General features: G+C 38.8%; 2 protein-coding genes across 2 annotated transcripts in view; one reads left to right on the forward strand and one right to left on the reverse strand.

Moving 5' to 3' along the window:
• Window positions 1-12885: 12885 nt before the first annotated feature.
• On the reverse strand, window positions 12886-20335 carry RANBP1 (RAN binding protein 1). The gene is made up of 6 exons (XM_009997695.1): window positions 20309-20335; window positions 19395-19531; window positions 17461-17618; window positions 15914-16042; window positions 13942-14007; window positions 12886-13007 (listed from the first exon to the last, which is right to left on the reverse strand). The coding sequence occupies exons 1-6, from the start codon at window positions 20333-20335 to the stop codon at window positions 12886-12888; spliced, it is 639 nt and encodes a 212-aa protein (XP_009995997.1).
• A 505-nt stretch (window positions 20336-20840) lies between these two features.
• Window positions 20841-21099, forward strand: part of TRMT2A (tRNA methyltransferase 2 homolog A (S. cerevisiae)) — an 8411-nt gene continuing 8152 nt past the window's right edge. The window contains 1 exon segment of the mRNA XM_009997696.1: window positions 20841-20902. Coding sequence (XP_009995998.1) covers window positions 20841-20902 — 62 coding nt within the window.

The following is a 21099-nucleotide window of genomic DNA, read 5'->3' on the forward strand; positions in this document are numbered from 1 at the left end:
AGTAAAACTGAGTGCTCTTCCAAGGTAAAAAAAAAAAAAAAAAAAAGCAGCACCCCAAAAAACCCTAACAAAGCAACATATCCAAAGAAAACCCCAAAAACCATCACTCTTCAGTAAAACAGATTTTCCTGACTTTTTGTCTTGCATGACAAGTTTGTCTAGATTCTCTTTAAAAATACATATTTTACTAAATTGCCACATACTAAATGGACTTTTCTTTGCCATAACAATAATAATATTTTTCAGAAGCTGACAGACATGACAACTGAGATGATTTGGGTCAATCTGGCAGGCCTTACCATTTCTGGATGCAAGTAGAGGGACTGGGAAAATCTGCCATTAAAGATGCATCTAAGATAGAAAATGTTATGATATCTCAGGAGGCTAAAGTGTACTACTTGAAATCAGTGTTTCTGAAGTCTTTTGAAATTCACCTGGCTGAACTGATGCACACTTTTCCACACACTTGCTTTCCTCTATACAGTGTGATCTGCATAGCTCTCAGTGACTGTATACTTTGTAAAGCTGCTCTCTACCACTTCCAGCAATTTCCCAATTTGGCATGTGGGAAGAAAAAAAAATAATAATAAAAAATCAGAAATAGGTTAATAGTGAAGTAAAAGGTGGGAAGCTCTCAAAAGTGTAGTTTTTTCAATTAACACATGAAGTTTTACATCACACCAGTCAGTAGTCCAGGGCATAAGAACCCAGACTTCACTGAAATAGGTTAAATTGTTCTCTCTAACAAAAAGCCTCAGAAGAAATATAAAGAAAACAGGGTTTGGTACAAATACATTCAGGTCTGCTACAAATGAATCATTTTGGATTCTTGCAGTGTTAAAGCGACTTAGTTCTTGCTTCATTATGTCATCTGATTTGTTCATAGAAGTAAATTAACCTAATCATTATATATAGCATTATTGATACATTCCTTCATAATGCTTAGAGTTAATGTTTGCTTACTCTCCTACTGTGACAAATTAGACCACCTACTCACAAGCTTGTATTTGTTATTAAAGGAACACACATGGAGAGCTAAAAGCCTGTGATAATACAACTGCAATATGTACTTGCCTTTCCAGGCAACAATCTTGATAGCTAAATAGTTTAGTTCCCCCTCATAAAATCTGAAGGAATATAACAGCAATACAATGAATCATAAATAGTTAGCTGAGGAAAGAGAATAAAGGAGAATCTATAATGGAATTCTCCCAACTTAAATATGAGTACCACTGAACAGCATCATCATGAACTAATAACCCACACTGTGTATTTCAAACACTCTTTAATGTGCACTATTTAGCAAAGACGCTTGGACAAAAGCTAAAAATAAAGATTACATTGTTAAAAAGCTAAACCTAGCCTTCAAGTTCTAAGAGGTTTTCATCTAGCAGAAGATGTAACAAGTGGCTTCAGCCCACAAACACATCTAGGGAGAAAGTCAAGCCAGAGCCTCTGTTTTTCATACATGTTACTCAGAAGTGTTTGTAGTGCCCTAAAAGAATAATTGTGTTCTATTCAGCAACTATTTTTAAAAAAGGTTATTATTTTTTCAACATATATTAACCTCCATTATCTGGTTCCACGGCACTCAAGTTGCTCAAATCTTTGATATGCTACTGAGATTGATCTGCACCCAAAATTTGATATCTGAGTCCCATCCATCATGAGTTTCATATATTTATGCACAGGTTAGTTCATTAACAGACATAGTAGGCTTAAAGCTTAGTGACACAAATAAGGAATTAATAAACATACATATAAACCTTCATCTGATTAAGTTCTTGTGGAATGACAAGCAAGCATGGATTGTATCAACACTTGTTTCAAACCGTTTTAGGCCACTGTCTCAACTGGTGCATATCAGAGATCTACCCAACATCAAAAGAGTTGTGAAAATCAACACGCCTAAAAATTCAGATCTATCTCAGCCTTGAATAACATATCAAAACAAAAAAAAAGATCTTCAGGAAACAAAATACTGCCTGTGGAAAAAGATTTAAAAATGTAGATGCTCAAAAAAGGGGAAAAAAACACACCACCACACAAAGCAGACTAATTGCATGCATATTACTTGCTTTGATTCCAAGACAAAGATAGATTTTACTAGAACTGCTCAGGATAAAAAACAACAGCAATTCCATACAAATTTATCTGAGTATTTTTGAATGGACAGGACTTCAGATACTGCCTGGCAACAGTTGCTCAAATATGTGTTACTTTTATTACACACAAGACTTGGCAGCAGCAGAGAACGTATGTCTGGGACAGTCCTCAAAAAATTTACTAACACTTCAAGATGCACAGGCCAAGTTACAATATGGAGAGCTCCTAAAAATACTTCATTATGCATGTAATTATTCACTGGCAACAGAGGGAGCAGAATTAAGTTAGATATTTGGTAACAGACTAAAGCCAACTGCTTCTTCCATACAGTAACTAATTCTAAAATGAATATCTCAGTTGATGTCCTGCTGCCAAAAGGATGTTCCAATAACAACTGTGTTACCAGGAAAGTCTTACATCACTAAGCAATTTGCAGCTCTACATTGGAAGTATCATGTGAAAACAAACATACAGCTTCCAAAACAACATTAGCACACATCCATTTCTGAACACGCGGAAAAAATAAATGCCAGCATTAAGACTCCTTTTCTGGCCTATTAAACCATTTAAAGAAATACCCATGACACCAGTGCCAACCATGTTCATCACAGAAGCCAACTTCTGTCTTGTGTTTGCCCGTGAGCGCCAAACTATAATTAGTTGCCCAAACAATGAACGATGGGCTTCTACTTGTACTCGTTCTTGGGGCTGCAGCAGTATAATATCCTGAAGGATTTACCAGAACTCCTCAAGTGCATTAAAAACAAGCAATGAGAAATCAAGCCACACATTAAGTCAAGAGCATAACTCAGTGTCCAAACTTCTTCTGATTTAAGAAACTGTTAGACAAAACATTTGGATTTTATTCTGATACGCTACATCAAGATTACCATATCAGTAATGAGCATTTTGAAACATCGAGAATCATATCACAGCCAAACCAAGAAGGATGAAGACAGACATACTCCCACTGTTACACAGCCTTTCACTTCCAACAGCTTCACTGAGCTCCGTTAAAAAATAGCATTGGCAAAGCAAGGAAAACAGAGTTTCAAAATAAGTGAAACAATAAATCTTAACATCCAATGGCAATCTTTCCACCTTCCCAAAAAGCAGCATAGTCAAAGCTCATCTCAGAGCACAGCTTTGTAGCATCTCGAAACACCAACGCTGCCTCTGCAGGGAAGCTGCCGTTACACCAGCATAGGAAGGGTTAGCAATCTACATAACTCAAGTTCATATAAAGGGAGAGGAAAGAGAAAGCTAAAGCACTACACCACTCACATATTAATATAACTACAGGAGATCTGCAAGCCAACCGCCAGCACTCAATTCTGCATTTAAGGGAGAAGGGAATGAGAGAAGAGGAAACGGAGGGGGGAAAAAGTTTCCCCCCTTTCTTCTTCAGACAAATCTAAATTTGTTCATTAAATCCTCAGGCTTTTTAAGGACAGTTACATAAAAATATGTAGAATCCTTAATGCTTAGGATAGGATTCCTCCTACTTCAAAAGGCTCTGCTGGATAAACCCTGCAACACAGGAGAGATTCATGGAAAAGGCCAGCTCTCCCTCCTGAACCAGAAGAGACTCTGGCCAGATAAAACACAGGCTGGATTCACGCTGTCGGCACCAGGGCGGCTGTGGCTGGAGACGGATTTCTCTCCCACGGGGGAGAGGGGGCTGCGGTTCACTGGCATCTTTGATGTACACAGCCGGCAGCTGCGGGAGCCTGAGAGGGTTTATGTGCCATGAAATGGTGGATCTGTCAGACACATTTTATGATAGAGAAAGCTAAAAAGCCTCTGCAAACCAAAGCCGGGAAGGGATAGCAGGAGGCAGGCAAGGAGCGGGACCAGCAGCGGCAGGGCCTGGGGGAGCTGTCAAGCCCAGCCCCCTCCCCCCGCCGGGCCGGGAGGCTCCAGCCCGGCCCCCCCTCCGCCAGAGCGGTACTTACGTGAAAACAAAAAATAAAGTAGTCGAACCCACTAATAAGGCAGCTGCTGTGGAGACAGGGATGTATTTAGTAGGTTTAAACCTCTTTCCAGTGCTGCTGGGCATCCTGTAGTTTACACATCACTAGGTAAATCCAACCCGAGAGGAGGGAGCCGGGAGGATGCGGGGACCCTCCGGCGCGGGGAGTGCGGGACCCGGACGGCGGGGAGGGACGGGAGAGGGAGTTGGAGCAGTTGACCTCCAGCACAGGAAATCCCACCCACACCGCCCAGCCCATTCGGCTGATGTCAACCAGCCCCTTAAGGTAGCGCTGCGGGGAGACGGGGGGGCGCAGCCGGCGCGGCCCCGCGGGGAGCCCGAGCCTTCGCTCGGGGCCGGGCGAGCGTCCCTGGGCTGCGGGGAGCGGTGGCCACAGCAGCCCTGGGGGCTGGGTGGATCCAATTCTCTCCCTCTTCCGTGAGGGAGGAAAGAAAGCGCTATGTCTTCAGCTTTACAAGGCTCTTTGTGGGACATGGAAGCTATTTCCACAGCGCTCTAGAGGCTGGTTGCAGAATGCCTCGGTTCCGCACGCTGCTGCACTGCTGCAGCAGCCCCTGAGCTCCGCGGGAAGGAGAGGGTCCTCTCAGGAGAAGCGTTATTGCAGAATCAGGGCCTGCAGCACGTTCAGACTAGTCAAGCTGGAAACATTGTGCATTGCTAGCTCAGTGAATAAAATCCTGTATTTTATTCAGCTAAAGCTAGATTCACAAGTATGAAGAGAACTGTTGCACTCTGCCAAATGTAACAAAGATGAATAAATGGGTGCAAACATGACTGAAAGTAGATTATACTCGGTTCTTTTAAAACCTATCCATTAGCATTAGGAGGCAGAAATAAGAGGTAATTTAAGGTAACATCAGAAAGTTCACCAAATCTGCTTTCTAAAGAGCACTGTGTGAATGGCTCCTCAGTTTACATTCAGGGAACACCACCCAGAAGCAATCCTTAGTCAAAAGTAAATCCTAACAGGAGGAAGGGTTCAGGGCCCCTTTTCAGTTTAGAAATCAAGACCAGAAACTGTGGCTTCCTCCCTCCCTCCTGCTTTCTTCCTCAGCTAATCTCAGCTAATCCCCCATTTGCAGCTGCCAATAGAAGATAAAGTAACCGCTGCCTAAGACAAAGGCCACATTTGTAGCTTCTGTTGGGTGTTCTGAAAAGTAAGCTTGCCCTAGAAGGTTATATACTCCTTCCATTCTGAAAAGATAGTTTCCCAGTTTAAGAAACTACACGAGCTCCACAGTCCTAGAAGCAATTAAGAACAGAAAAAGTAAAACCCAAGTCTGCTCAACTTTGCAGTATGCAAAAAAAATTGTGAGCATCAGCTTTAAGAAAAGCAAATCCAGCATGTTCCAGCCTGAAGGCATATGGTTCTGTGAAATCTCAGCTTTGCTAACATCAGCCCCCCTCAAAATAAAGTATTCTCTAACCCTCTGAGAGCAACTTTAAAAATATCAGATTTTATCCAAAGTGTACTAAAGCCAAAAGGCAACTTAAATGTATATAGGTGTTTTGGGTTTTTTTTCAGGAAAAGGGACATCTACTTAAGTTATTTTTGAATGCTCGGGGGCATGGAATGTTTACTATGCTTCACTACTTGTCATGCAAGCATGTTGGAATAAATGATTCTAAAAATTCTTGTAGCTTGCGAAAAAGTCAACAACTTTACACAGAACCAAACTCCATGGATTAATCTGAAAGCCTTCAGGCACATCTACACTAGCATATTAAGTTGAATCAAAAATGTACTTAGGAAGCAAATCACCATCACTTACCAGGGTTTGATGCGTATTGCGGAGAGCTCTCAAAGTATGTAACTGGATTCCTTTTCCACAAAACTGCTCCAGAAGATACATTTCAGGATACTCCTGATACACTCGGATCATGAGTTAGCTTAGCACCACTTGAATGACATAGGCAGAGACTTTTCACTTGGATCAGTTCAAGCCCTTTTGTCCTCCCCACTCAAGGAACTGGTATTTTTAAATTGAAAATATCATCATATGAAGCATTACTAATAATTTATAAAGTTTGGTCAGTGTCCTGTAGTGGGCAGTGACTTACTCAGATGCACTTCTTAGGGTTTGAAAAGTAGCAAAGAGGTTATCTCCTCAGTGACAGATCTGCTTTTTTAGCATAGACATGTAAGTATCTTTTCTAGGAAAGCAACAGAAGGATCTTGTCAAGTTTCCAGCAGGAGTTAGGGAGTAATAAGCACAATTTCATGTTAAGATACATATTTGGAGGTTGACGATTTAGTTAAATTTAATTATTTTTAATGACAAAGCCTTTCTGGGACAGTAATATTCCTTGTTGCAAACACAGGAGTTACTCTTCAGGACACTTTTTCAACTATATTCTCTGCACGTCATTACATTCAATTGTATTTTCCTATGAGGATTCTCACACCTCTAGAAAATCTAGTTCAAAAAGGCAGTTTTCCAAGTGGGGAACATGCAGCACTCCTGCCCTTCCACCCTCCAGAATGGTTTTCCCTTCATCACTCTGACACACCGATGTCACTGTTCCCATTTAGAGGGCCAGCCTCCCAAGCCACTCCTGTTCTTAAGCAAGGTACTCAGCAGCAAACTTTGTCTTTTTTTTTTTTTTTTTTTTAAATCTTCCAGTGCCGCAACACTTATAGAAAAAGGGACACTAAAGATAACAGTGCAAGTATATGGTATCGGGGCACAAAGAATTGTAGCTTTCATAGCAACAAAAAAGGCACATCTCCAAACCTCAGCTTATCCTCAGGATCACTGTGCCAGCCTGATCTGTGCTACACAGTCATCCTGTGGATCAAGACACTTTTCCTGTCCAATAGCAGTCACTCAGAACCATTTCCATGTCACAAGACTAGTGTTATGCAGAATTGTGTTCTGAGATATTAAAATTTTTTTCTGCACACTGTATATTACCTATCAGAAAGCAGTAAATGTCTGTAATTTTGTATCCAATAATTCCCACAGTTCACCTCATTCCCTTCCCAATAATGTTCCACTTCTTGAAAATGGCCTACTTGACTGTTTTCAAGACAGGATGAAGCACTGCTGAGCCAGGGTGTCTGAGGAGGACTTGACTAAGGCAGAAGAGCCATGTTTCAGTGTCACTCCCCTGGAAGACCTTTATTTCAAGAAATGTAGTTCCTGGATTCACACTACCTGATCAGTGTGCCAGAAGATTTTGGCAGCACTGAGGTAAATAGCAATGGCAGCACAAGTTAGAAAAAAGATTTAATGATTACCCGAAGAAGCAATACAGCTACAATCTAAAAAGAATCTGGTAGAGTATAGCTTGTCTTAGATGTCTTTGTGCAAGATTTTACTCAGGTTTTACCCCAAAAGAAAAAGGACCAACAACAGAAGGTGTGTTGGAGCCACATGCCAGGTTACCATTCTCAAAGCTAGTTAGATGAATGCAAACTCATGGCAGAGCAAGCATCAAGAAATCTTGATTGCCTTGCAATTTTCTTATCAAATTATGGCACTAATGCTAGCTATGTGGTTAAGAAAATTATTTTATTTTGCACACTGGCAGGACCCTGAAGGATCAGCAATTAGGTGTTTAGTAAAAGTTGTTCTTCCCCTCAAACTTGCAGTGGTCAGTACAGAGGACATCTGGATCCTCATGTGTAGCTTGGTGCTTCCAAAAAGGCTAAGCAAGGCTAAACAACTCTGGGTCCAAGCCAGGCCTAAGTTACCCACTGGAATTGTAGTAAGACAATTTAATTGTTAAAATTTATTTGTGGCTAGATTTATCAGGAAATTATTGCCTCATTACTTTTCAGTAGCCTGAACAGATACCCTAAATTTCTTTGATTCTTCAAAAAAATATTTTCCATGGAATAGCATTTGCTTAGAATAAAACTCATGTAACTTGTAGTTATGAGATATTAATTAAAGACTGATTCCTAAACCATCCCCACAAGGAACTACTTACATTAGAATCATGTAGGCCTCTGAATAGTTTTGAAGATTCACCAAAGTGTAATTCTCCTCCACTAGGATGGAATATCACTCTATATGATGAGCTGAAACTCAGAAAGCCAACAGTGATTCACGTATCAGCAAGCAAATTGAGATATTAAAACCGACAAACATGATTTATATGAAGTAATGTAACTGTAATTATACCTATTAGAATGGTTTTGAGAAATATCCTCCAAATAATGCCAAATATTCAGTCACTTTAACATCCAATCTATCTTTGTTGACTTTTACATAGCTATAATAGCTTTTCTGGAAAAACAGCATTAGAAAACTATGTATTTTTAAGCTACTTGTGACACCTTTAGCTTCTCTGCTAACTTATAACTAAATTGCATATCTTGATACAAGTTAGTTTCTACAATACAATGAATCAGCTGATGCAAATTTGTAGATTTGACTGATAACAAAAAGCTGAACTTCTCCAGCTTCAAAGTTGAACAAAAATAAAAGACTATAAGGTTAGATTCTCAGTAGTCAGATACCTTCCACAAAATAAAAAGCTTGCTGTACATCTAACCCAGAATTGTGCTAGCACCTAGTTTGTACTTAAAACATTTGCCTTTATATTGGTTAAAAACATACCAAACAAAACGCACTCCACAAAGCCTATGTTCACCATTCATACTTTTTTTATGTAGAGAAAAGTTTCTAGTAGTGTTAAACTTTTTCATTAAGTTATTCTTAGGAACACAAGAGATGAAGGAGCATAAGGCAGAGCATTTCTGTTGTGGAAACTCAAGTTCAACATGACTCCCCCCTAGCCATAAAGCTCAGCATCCACCTCCTGCACCTGACAGATACTCCAACTGGGAAATCCATACTCCTACCTCGCACAGTTGGTCTGGGCTGCTCCTTCACAGACCCAAGTACTGCTCAGGCTGCAGATGCTTCCTGAACCAGGTACCCAAACACCTCCTCTATACACAACTCCAAGTGGGAAAAGATGGCATGCTGCACACCTCACCCCTCTTGTGCACAGCCCTAGCACAGATGTTTCCATGATGAGGACATATACACAAATGAATCCTTCATTTTTCATTTCAATTCTTCAAATTTTTAAATTAAACAAGGTCCAAGACATTTAGTAAAAAAACTGTCAGAACTATTAAGACTTTTTTTTTGCCTTTCCCATAAAGGTACTTCTTGAGCATCTTGTATCAAAAATAATAAAGATTGACAACATTCTTATGTCTGCATAGTGTTGAGAATAATTTTAATTTTCTGAGTTTTGGTATCACAGAGAACTCGTGTTTGATACAAGCTGCCTTATTACACAGGAAGAAAAAAATTAATCATTTACAGTATTAAAATACAGCAAATTGGGGTGTTTGCAATGTGTGAATGAAACATATAGTATCACTAATACAAGCTTATTCCTGGAGGAAAAAAAAAATCTATTAGTGCAGTCCTCAAAATAATTAACATGGAATTTAGAGAGAATTATTTTTAATTCATTTTTTAATAAAAAAATTAAGTCTATTTTTTAAGACCGTAACTACCTGTTAAGAAGATACTACTTTGACACTCATCAAAATTTAAGTGAAATTATTATTCAGATGTCCTCAGACACTCATCCATCCAGCTTCATGCACACAACATTTAGTACCAACAAAGGCTGGGTTATCAAGCCTGGCTATATAGCATCTTTTTGCACTTGAAGCAAGCAGAATGGGTACAAACTGCAGATTTTAGCACCTGACAATGCTTTAATTCTATTGACACTTCCATTTTTACCCCAAATTGATTAAAACCTCTTAAAAAAAAAAATCTTCCCTTGTACCTTGTGTAGGATTCAGCCATATTCTTTGCATTCCTCACTCTTACTGAAGTTAGAAGACTTCATTCTCTAGGCAGTTGCACTAACAAAACTACATTCTCCCATTATTTTAGTCTACATTTACACATGCCTCAGGCCTCACTAGGAGTAAAAGGAAAAGTAGCCACTATTCAGCTGCAGGTGTTAAAATAGTCTAGAATCCAATTAGTCTCTAGAATCCTAGAGACAAAAGAAGTGTCAACACCCCTATGAAGTGCAGAAATTCAAGAATCAGTGACTTTGTGTCTGAGCAATGAATTAGAAATTTCTGCACCGTCCATTCTTACTATCACATGTACCTTCAAACGGGTTCAGACCTTTACATCACACTGAAATTATTGCCATTTCAGAAATGAGAATAAGGCAGCTGACTTACTTTAGTAAGCCCTCAAATTCAGAAAGTAACTCCTGCACTACAAGCCTACCTTTTTGTCAAAGGACTATTTCAGTTTTTGAGCCAAGTTATTATTTTAAGATTCTCTGTCAAGAGAATTATTTTGCCTGACAAGACAGGTTCTACCACAATAACCCTGTTAACAGTGAAGATGGTGGGAAAGCATGAATACCTACTGTCCTGGTCAGAGGGGACAAGACACTACAACTCCAGAGCACTCAGCATATAGTAAGCTACAAAAACATTTCAAGGACATCTCTTGGTAGCCCCTGTTACATATAGGAAAGTTTAGCATTAGAGTGATTTACCCAGAAAAGCATTATTTCACTGAGATTATTTTTTTTAATACTGCTTTTTAAATTGTAGAACAGCACACCTGGATCTTCTAAAGAGACACTGACTAATCATCCTTTAGAAGACCACGACATTCCTCAACCCAAATGCTAGCCAGAGAAATACTTAGTGGTCCCTCACATCCTGGCTGAGATTGCAGACTTGCATTAAGGATAGTTGTAATCCATGAACTGTAAGCATGGATCAGTGAACCTAGACAGGAATGGAAATGTCTTAAAATCATTTAATCATGCATGAAAAGAGGGGAAGAAGAAAAGGTAATAAAATTAAGCAGGAGTTACCAATAGCTAAGATTAAGACAAATTCAAGTATTTCTTCCCCTCTTCTGTACATTTGACAGTGAAATTAAACTCACGCATTTTGGTGTCTTCATCACTTTGCCCCTGCAGGCTAAAAATACATTCCCAGAAAGAGTTCTTTAAATAACAAGCAAATCCTTTAAATGAAAATGTAAAATTTATTTTGAAAATTTTAAATCTCATTTCTATCAATTTAGACAGTTTGACATTATCAGATCAGAGAATTTACAGTGACTCATGGATAAAGATTTGGCTTTTACATTCAAATATTAAGTACTTCAGAATAGCTTTGTCTTATTTCCAAACCAGAAACACTAAAGAGGACTTTATTTTGCCTTTCAACCATCTCTGTTTGTTAACAGACTTTTGATACCTGCTGTACTCAAAGGGAAACATGTGCAACACCAAAGGAATTCCTTAGTTTGAATGAAGGGAGTACCTTAACTACAGTTCCAGACTTAAGACTAGATCACTGTAGCATCAAAAGGCAGTGTTAATTAGATTTTTTAAAAAGATTTTTTTAAAAACACATTTTCCTCAGGTAGACCACAAAGCCTTACCTGCTTGGAAAGCCACTTTATGAAGACAAAAAGGTCTTGCTGTCCAATGTTTACATAAAAGAGCCTTAGTTTAGCATGTTTTGTCCAGTTTTCATAATTATTTTGGAAACAGTATTACAGAATTCAATCACTATGCTAATACTAACCTTGTATTAACAGTTAGCATCAACATTCACCTATCAGACTTAAAAAGTGTATTGATTTTATTGCTTGCTATAGTTTATTCTCCTACTCTTTAGCACTAACTTAACACTGGATAAACAGAGAACATTTGCAGGGAAGAGACTTGATCAATTTGCCTATTCTGGCAAGGAGAGTGCTCCTCAAGCCCGTACAACATAATTAACTGTTTCAAAGTGAATGTCAGACCACCTCTCTCCAAGAGGGACAGCCTCCCACCATCCATCTATAAAGTTTAGAACCCTTGAAACTTGTAGAAACAAGTTTGTAGCAAGCTCCAAAGGCCTGAAAAAAAAGCTTATACATTTTAGAGCACAACTTTTACAATATGCTGACACAGACTCTCATAGTAAGGTGTTAAAATGTTAAGATTCCTTGCATACACCTTAGTATGAGACTGCTACTACCTTCAGTCAGCAAGCAGAACATCATGGAAGATCTGGAACCACAGCAACAACTTTGTACTAGACTTAAGCATTTGTAGCATTAACAAATATGGGGGGAGAATGGGGATGCAGAGTAAAATATTCCTCAAGTCTCACATAATGTTTTCTTTCCCACCTTTATTCTCACTGTCTGAAGGAACACCATTAACATTAGGAACCATTAGGAACACTCTGGCCCCTGATTCCAGAGGTCTGCTGCATTTCTAGACTCAGGAGGCACATTCCCTGCTCAGGAACACACAGCAGAAAAGTGTGAAAGATAATTCATATTAGTTTTAGAAGCCATCTCAGAAACATGTATGTAATCTTAACTTCCTTGTTGGCTAAGTCTGTTAATCTAGTTAATCCACAGGTATGATGATATGTATATCAACACCAGATGGAACAAGTGTGTTCACAAGCCTTTGAAGTATACAGAAAACTCAGTTCTGTCCTCTGATACTGTTTTCAAGTTTTATTCACTCTTTTGGATGACTATAAATAAGTGTTTCCACTATGGAAAAGAAAGTTAGAACAGTACGTTTTCATGACTGGGGAATGGATTTTCTGAAGACATCGTCAAAAGGGCAAAAGCTTAGAAAAAACAACCTGAACATTGAATTCAGTTTCTTATAAAGTCCCTTGTAAAAATTAAACAAACAAAAAACCCCAAAAACAAACACCAAAAAATGAAAAACCCCTAAACCCTAAAAAAAAAAAAACAACAAAAAAGGAAAAACAAAAAAGGAAAAACTGCAAGGCTCAGGATGATTTATTGCTTTTCTTCAGTTGTTTCCTTGGTCTCTTTCTTCTCAGATTCTTTGCTTTCTTCCTTTACAGAAAGCTCTTCTAGTTTTTCAGCAACTTTATCAGCACTATCATTTTTGTCTGTGCCTGCTAAGAGATCGAGTAGGAAAAAAGTTACATACAGGCAGTAATAGATTTTCCTGTTACAAGGAAAACACCAAGAAGTGGAGGGCAAGCAGAGCAGGGAGAGGCAGGAGGTATTTAGAATAAGAACAAAAGTAAAGAAATCCTGTGCTGAGCACTACTGATTAATACAATTTCTTTTCCTTTGGTAATTATCTCAGATGTCAGAATTCAAGAAATTCCACTTGCATATGTCAATGAAGGCCTAATCACAGTGACTGAGAAACATGTAACATTTGGCCAGCTTTGCTGCTACCAGTAACTAGACTCCATACAGAATCCAGTCCAGTTAATGAAAAATCCCCAGCTTCTTGTCTAATTTAACAAAAAACCCCATAAAAACCAAAATCAAAAGCTCCCCAGTTTGAAAGAAAGAAATAGGAAGTTTTTAAGACTGAAAAATTCTGATCTAAATATCCTGAAGTGTTTATTTTCCATGGTGAAGTATCTTGTCACACAGGCAATTCTACGAGGTGGTGCATTAAACTATTAGACCTCTGAAGAAATGCTGCAACTTCATACACGTTAATAACTATAAAACTTAAGTAGTCTACTTGCATAGTTACATATTTCTGTAACGTGGGATGGGGAACTGAAAGGAGCAAGTATGACTGTAGTTGCAGTGTGCGCAGTTCATTTGCAAAGTATAAAGCAGAAATGCCTCCTCAGTAGCCTTACCAAAAGGGAATGTCCCAACAGCACTTGTAACTGCCTTCTACAAGGAAGAAGACAGTTGTCACTCCTGTGAACTATTACTCTCGCAGACGGAAAAAGCACCTGAACTGAAGGCTGCAGTTCAGTACAGAGTGAGCCTGCTAGAACACAAGGATACCCCAGGGGCTACAACCACTCACACAGCTGGAGTAAGTGGCATGGTACCACAGACTTTTAACCTTACCTTTCTTTGCCCTCTTGTCTACTTCACTCCTGCATTCTTCAAATTTTGCCTTAAATTTCTGTGCATCTGTTTCAGTAAAGATAGAATATTTTCTCATTAGTTTTACCTCCTTGCAACACAGGATACCTCCAATCTCAAGGAAAGAAACCTGAGAAGTTTAAACAAAACCTGGAGCACTTATGAAGTAATCTAGTTTGAAATCATACAAGTTGCTATGCAAAATGCTTGAATCGCATATTTGTGAAGAAGTTTATTTTCTTAAGCAAGTCTATTGAAACAGCTTATTTTGAAAAATATTTAACATAAAATTCCAGAAGGAGCTGTTTAGTAGTTACTGCAACTCCCAGTTGTCCCTAGCACAGGAATAAGCACGGTATCAGAGACTGCTAACAACAACTGTCTGCGCAAAAGCCTTTTAATTTAATTACTATCCCAGTCAGCTACCCTGTACCCTAAAAGATCTCCACATCCTCACCGTAAGTTAAAGTTCTTAGCATCAAGAATGGAAGATAAAGCCTCTTTCATTTGTACAGCATTTAGATTCAGTATGCAAAGGCCTGGACTCAAAGCTGCTCCTGACTACAACAGCTAAGGAAGCACAAACTTCACTACCTTTTGGTCTAAACCACCACTTGATTTAATCATCACAGCTGATCAAGTTACAAAGTTTTGCCACAAGCACCAAGACATAAAATTGAGCAAAGGACCTTGTAACACCAGAACTATGAAGAAGGTAATTTGGTACGCCAACTTGGCCTGACTGACATTATGAAGTCACTGTTGACCCACAGGAATTCAGAAGCCACTATGAAACTACTCCAGTAAGTGTCTGTATTGATTCCTCTTCAAACATCTCAAAAAGGACAGACAGTTGAAGGGCACAGTTATGTCTGTTCACCAGTCATCTGCTTAGTCAGTACTGTAAAGGGTAAACAGGCAAAGAGGACTACTCCATCACGAAAAAATCCTCAATAAGCTGAACAATCCCTAGCAGAAAGAGGAAAAAGCCTTTTCAAAGACAAGCAAATAATCACCAAAGCCCTTTAATTTCCTACTTGATTAAGAAAAAAGCAAGCACTGAGGAGGTAGATCAAAAAGATTTATGTGGCTAAACAATATGATGTTAAGAGACTTGAGGAAAAGGAAGCAAGAGATGTTCAGTTCTTCCCAGATGTACGCAAATCCATTTAGTTTTAAGAGATGCATCTGCTTTATTAGCCATCTAGCATGCAGGGAGAAGAGGTGGCTACCACACTAAATTTGTGTGGCAAATGGTAAAGCAGGAAACAGGACAGCATTTTTCCTCTTATTTTGCTTCTTTCAAGAAAACCTCACTTCTCTGAGGCAAAGTAGCTCAGAAAACTCCACTGTCTTTCAGCCTTACTAGCTGATTCATATGTAATTACAAACCTGCTTTCTGTTCTCATAGTCAATGTTGCCAGTCCAGAAAAAAATCCACCAACTGGTATCATAGTTGGGTTTGACTAGCACCTCTCATTGAGGGTTCTATTTAATCAGAACAAAGAAGGTACTACATAATTCATGAAAAAAAGTAATTCTCAGCTATTCTGCATGTGGACCAGAAATGGTCCTTGGTTCAAGCTAAGAAGTGTAATCTTGAAAACAACTGAGTACCTGAGATAAATAAAAACAAGCTGCATATATACATATCTACCCCACAGTATTACTGCTTTTAGTTTCATTCTAATTAGCATTACACTTGCATTAAATGACTGAAATTAAAAAGTGCCCAGAGCAGAAAGGTTTATAAATATTACTGGAGAGATAATTATTACAGACTGTCAACACATATAGTTAAGTGATTAACTGACTTATCTCAGTTAAAGCAGTAATTAGTTAGCACAGCACCATGCAGTGAGAAAGATATAGTGTATCTACAGCAGTGTTTAGACATGGCCTGTACCAAAACAGCACATAATCAACAACAACACTTCTGTGCCAGTCCACTCACTTTCTGCATTTAAAAATCGGATTGCCAGCAGTTCAGGCTTGGGGCTTTCATCTGCAAAGTCAGCATGTGTGTTCCAGACCCATGCCCTGTCGCTTCCAGCATTGGGCCTCAGCTCCATTAAGGGTGTGACTGAAAAGAAAGGAGTAAAAGATGGAGACAGCACAATAGTAAACGTTTTCCACACCAGCCTCCATAAATCTTACTGTCAAGTGACTGCAATGGTTATGTAAAGTACTCTACACACAATTACTTCTGAATAAATAGAAGACAACAGCGTCCACATGTATTTTTCCTTGCATCCTCAAATAAAATGATGCAAGATAATTGCTAGATTCCCTATGGTTTGTTACATTTAATGTTCTACAAAAATGAAAAGTCCTTTTGTCTGTCTGCAAATCAGCATAAACTCAATAAAGGAATCTATACTAAAAGAAGTTTTTCTAGGAAAAAAAACTTCTGACATGAGTGCTACAAATTCAACAACTCTGTTTGCATATGTGCAACGTTTATTTTCCTAAATATTTATTCTTATCAGTTGGTGACTACAATGTTTTAATATTTGCAATTTCATTTACTAAAAAGAAACACCTGTGCCCTCTGAATAGTCTTTCAGAAGAGATCTACCCAAAGAAAACAAGCATTACTGCTTCTGACTGCAGAATTTTATTAAGCTCTTTCAAACATGTTATTTCAAGTTATGGAAATGTAGTTTAAATCCACAGAATACTATAAACTATTCATATAATAACCTGAGTACTACTATCAAAGCAAGCAACAAAGCATTACCAGATTAGTCTACTTGTTGCTAGTTACATTGACTTTAAAGTCTCTCCCACCCTTTCATGTTTATTTTTATTCAGTGTCAAAGGAACAAACCTCTCCTGCTCCATCAGCTCTCAATACACATTCTTTTGGAATGAGTTAGCTGAATATAATTGTTCACTTCAGTTTGTTTCACAAGCAGAGAAAAGCAGCCACAGCTTAGCACCTCAGTATCTGTTAAGCAGTTGCTTCTACCAATTCAGACATTTAGCTCAAAGTGACAAATTATTACACAATTGCTTATTTCTCCTTCTTTTACGAAAACAAGCTAGCATGCATCAATTTCTTACGCTAAACACCATTGAGGCCTGCATTTTCTGCACTCTATTAATCATTAAAATTTAGCTGGGATAGACAGACATTATGTCACTGCACCCAATGTGTGTCTGGGCTGGTTTTTCTATTTAAGTGTCTTTAGAACACTGTAAGAGTCCAAAAAACCCCACAAACTCCAAGACTCAGCTTTGCAAGCAAACTCCAAACCCAACTACAGCTTCTTTAAATAAGTAAAAATATGCACTCATTGTTTTTGATGCTTATATCCTTGTGTGCAGAGGAAGAGGCAGCTATATTTGTACTCTAATATAAATTTGACACCTGGTTAAAGCCATACATACAGCAGTTCTCTAGCTGCTAGTAAAAAGCCACTGAGCTTGTAATCTGCAATGAACAATTCTACAAGCTTATTTTTTAAAACAAAAGTGATATAACCATGTATAACATACTATAATGGTTTGCACAGATTTTTAGGGTTTTGTCCCTCCTCATAAGGAGGCGAATTGTTCCCTTCTCCTTGTGCTTCAGGAGTTTCACATCACCAGTTCCTCGTTCTTTCCATTCTGGAAGGTCATTCTCAGATGCAAATCGGAATAGCTTTGCTCGCCTTGAAGAACAGAGAATGTGATAAGTTAGCTTGGACGTAGAAACATTTACTGAAACAGCACACTCAGCTGAACAGTACAGCTGTTTTTTTTAAAAGGCTCACACAAGAAAGAAAAAAATTCTCCTCATAAAGTTCTCCATTCTACTTCAGCATACAACTTTAGAAACAGAGGATAAATACAAATGTAACAACAACCTACTAGGAATTATGCAATAGGTTCTATATTCATCAGGTCCTGGACAATTTTGGGGGATGATAAACATATTTGGTGCAGGCAAACTTTTAAATTAAGTATCTCATCAAAAGGTTTGGCTATAGCTAGAGTTCTTTATAGATATTACAAATACAACTGCTCCATCTAACTAGCATCTACTAATTCAAGAATTTGAGCAGCTTGAAGCTTCACTCTTGTATAGTTCTAAGCCCACTGTCTGATCAACTGTTAACAAAGTGCTTCACCCTGCAGAGTCACTCATTCCCTTTTAGCTCCAAAAAATGCAGTTGTTGCTATTCTTAAATGAGGAATAAAGGAAGCTTAGTGCTGCACTGCAGTGCAACATACCTGCTTCAGAACATCACTGCTTAATCTTCCAAGATGCCAGTGTGCCAAAAGAGAAACAGTAGTTTGGGACATTAGTCAAAATTGACCCAGAGACAGTCTGAGCTCTGCTAGTGAGGAGTTTAAGACACTGCTACAGGAAAGAAAGCAGCTGCTCACACTACAGGATATATATAAAAATATACTTTTTATAGAAAAGAGCAAGGGATGGGAACTTGTAACAAGTCACATCCTTCGAGACAAGATATTAGATACTGGAGCAAGCTACTCTAACAGATACTCTGATGCAGATTAATTACATTAGTCCAAAGCAAATCCAGCTGGCATTCAGTAGGTGAATCCCCTAAGTTTAGCTATCAGAACAACCAGCATTCAAAAAAAGATAGCCTTCCTCTTTCACCCCTTTGCAGACTTCGTACAGAGCATTGAACTGACATTATTTCCCACACCCCATCTTTTTAAATAAAAAAGTTTATTTCCATCCAATACTGCACATCATGTGTGCAGAGCAGGCTCAGAGATCTCGCCCTCCTACTTGGCAGAAACCGACCATCACTTCAGTTTCTATCAGAATCTGCATAAGGGGAGCTCAAATCTCTCTTCTAGATGAAGTAAACTAAGTAAAAGCAGCATTTTAAAAACCTATTTAAAGCAAACATTTTGGATCAAATTCAAAACACGTCTGAAGCCTTTAGGCTACACGTTTCTTCAGGCAAGTCATACATCTTCAGCAAGCTATCCTCATTTGACAATAAGCCAAATCTAAGGATAAAACTACATTTAAGACAACAGAGTCTGCCAGAAATGCCCCGATAATGTACTGCTTCTATTGCTTCAGTAGATCACACAAGGTCCTTTACAACTGGAGATGCACAGCTGCAACACCTCATTTTCTTCCCCAATATACTTGTTTGATACCATGACTGCACAGTGTTAAACCTTTAATTATTATCCAAGTTAATGCTTTCTTTTAGGCTAAACAATATTAAAATTAGATTCATGTTATCAGCTCCTTTCTGTTGTTCTAGACTTCAATATCTTGGGGCAATATCATCAATCATCTCCTCCCTCAATCTCTGCCACCACACTGAATACCAACCAACTTAGATTACCACTTCATACACAGAGATCCCTAACAAGCTATCTAGCTTTTTATTAAAACATTCAAGTTTAAGCCTAATAAACATTTACATAAGATACAGAAATACTGTACTTACATCTTAAAGAGTTCTTCCTCATCCTCTTCCAGAGTTTTTATTTCCTGCTCAGGAAGGGAAACTATGGGCTCAAACTGAGGATCATGGTTAGAATCGTCTGCATTTTCAGTGGAAGTATCGTGCTCCTCGTGTGGTTCCTGCAGAGAAAAAAGAAAAAAACCACAAAACTTGCTATGTACTTAAATTGTGGAGCACTTGTATTGGTGTTTAAAATGAAAACATTTTTGACTATTCAGCAATTAGATCTTAGTAGCTGAATTACCCTGTAACAATAAGAAATTATTACAGCTGAAAAAAACAACTTTCAAGTTAAGATACAGTTACAGTAAAAAAAGAAGTGCTCTTGAAGTGCTAGATTTTTTGACCTTACTACTCTTACTAATTGTGTAGAGGCTTGGCACAACAGCTCTTGGTTATGGAAAAATAATTTTTTCAACTATTTTTCTTACATAATGTGTTTTATACTACTCAAGTGCTACTATTTTTTAGTGGCTAATGGCCCATCATTAATGGGAAAAAAGAAAAAAAAAACACACAACAATTTTCGAAGTGCAGTTGCAACCTTGGCAAAATAAATCAGATTTTTTGCTTTAAGACTTTAACTTTATGCTATGGGCAAATGGCCAAAATACTACTTACTATTTAGTTATTTAGGCATCTGTCAGAATATCCATTAAGCTTAAGAATTGTTTTTAGTATGCAACCAGTAAGTAAATGAAAAACATCACTAACACTTCATACATATGCAGTGCTAAGAAGCATTCAGTGGAGAAGCCTGAAGGGAGACTCATCTGCAAGTTTAATGAGGCCACAAACAGCTATGTCAGGTCAAGGGAACTGATTTGGGGTTTTCTGTTGTTTGAATAACAGAAAGAGGAAAAACAGCCTGTACATGGAAGACACTTCAATCTTACTTTCACCTTCCAGCTGAAAGAGACCATTCTAGGAGACTATTCAGAATGTACTTTACAGAGCAGGTACACATCACACATGCATAAAGCAACTGATGTGAAGCAGTCTATTTGTACTAAACAGTGAAAAACAGGACAAAATAAAAGAAAAAAGGGGCAAAAGAGATTGAGATAAGAAATATTGCAAAAGATATTCTGGTTATATCAGTATCACACCAGCTATCATTAATTCTAATGTCCCCAGTGTTCCAGTATGTACCCAAAAAAGCAAGACAGACATTAAGTCACATCTGTTTTCACAAAGGAAGAAAAGGAACGTTGGCCAAACTTTTATATATTGTCTTCTCCAGTAGTTAGTAGCACATTCCACACAGTAATTCATCATCCACTCTGTGCCTGACCAATTAATTACAAAAGCTGTAAGAAATGCGCAATTCACAATAGCCACATGTGAGAGAAATGCAGATCCCGTTATCACGATAAGATCCCGCCCTGCCGCGACACAGAACACGTGGGGCTCCTCCTCTGGCCGGGCATGAAGGGTTCGGTCAACCGGGCTGGGGGGAGAGGTGGAGAAGAGGAAGGAGAAAAAGAGAGGCAAACAGGGAGAGGGATCACTCCAAAGCGCCCCGGACACGGATGAAGCCGCGGTGCTGGAAAGGAGGCGGCCGGCGCGGGCAGGCCGGGCGGAGCGGGCAGGCCGGGCAGCCTCGGCCTCCCACGCCCGGCTCCGCCAGCGCGCGGGGCCCCGGAGACACACGTGCCCGAGCCGCCTGAAATGGCCCGGCAGCCCC

Source organism: Chaetura pelagica, unplaced genomic scaffold (assembly GCF_000747805.2).
Source record: "Chaetura pelagica isolate M959 unplaced genomic scaffold, ChaPel_1.0 scaffold45, whole genome shotgun sequence".
NCBI classification, from domain to species: Eukaryota; Metazoa; Chordata; class Aves; order Apodiformes; family Apodidae; genus Chaetura; species Chaetura pelagica.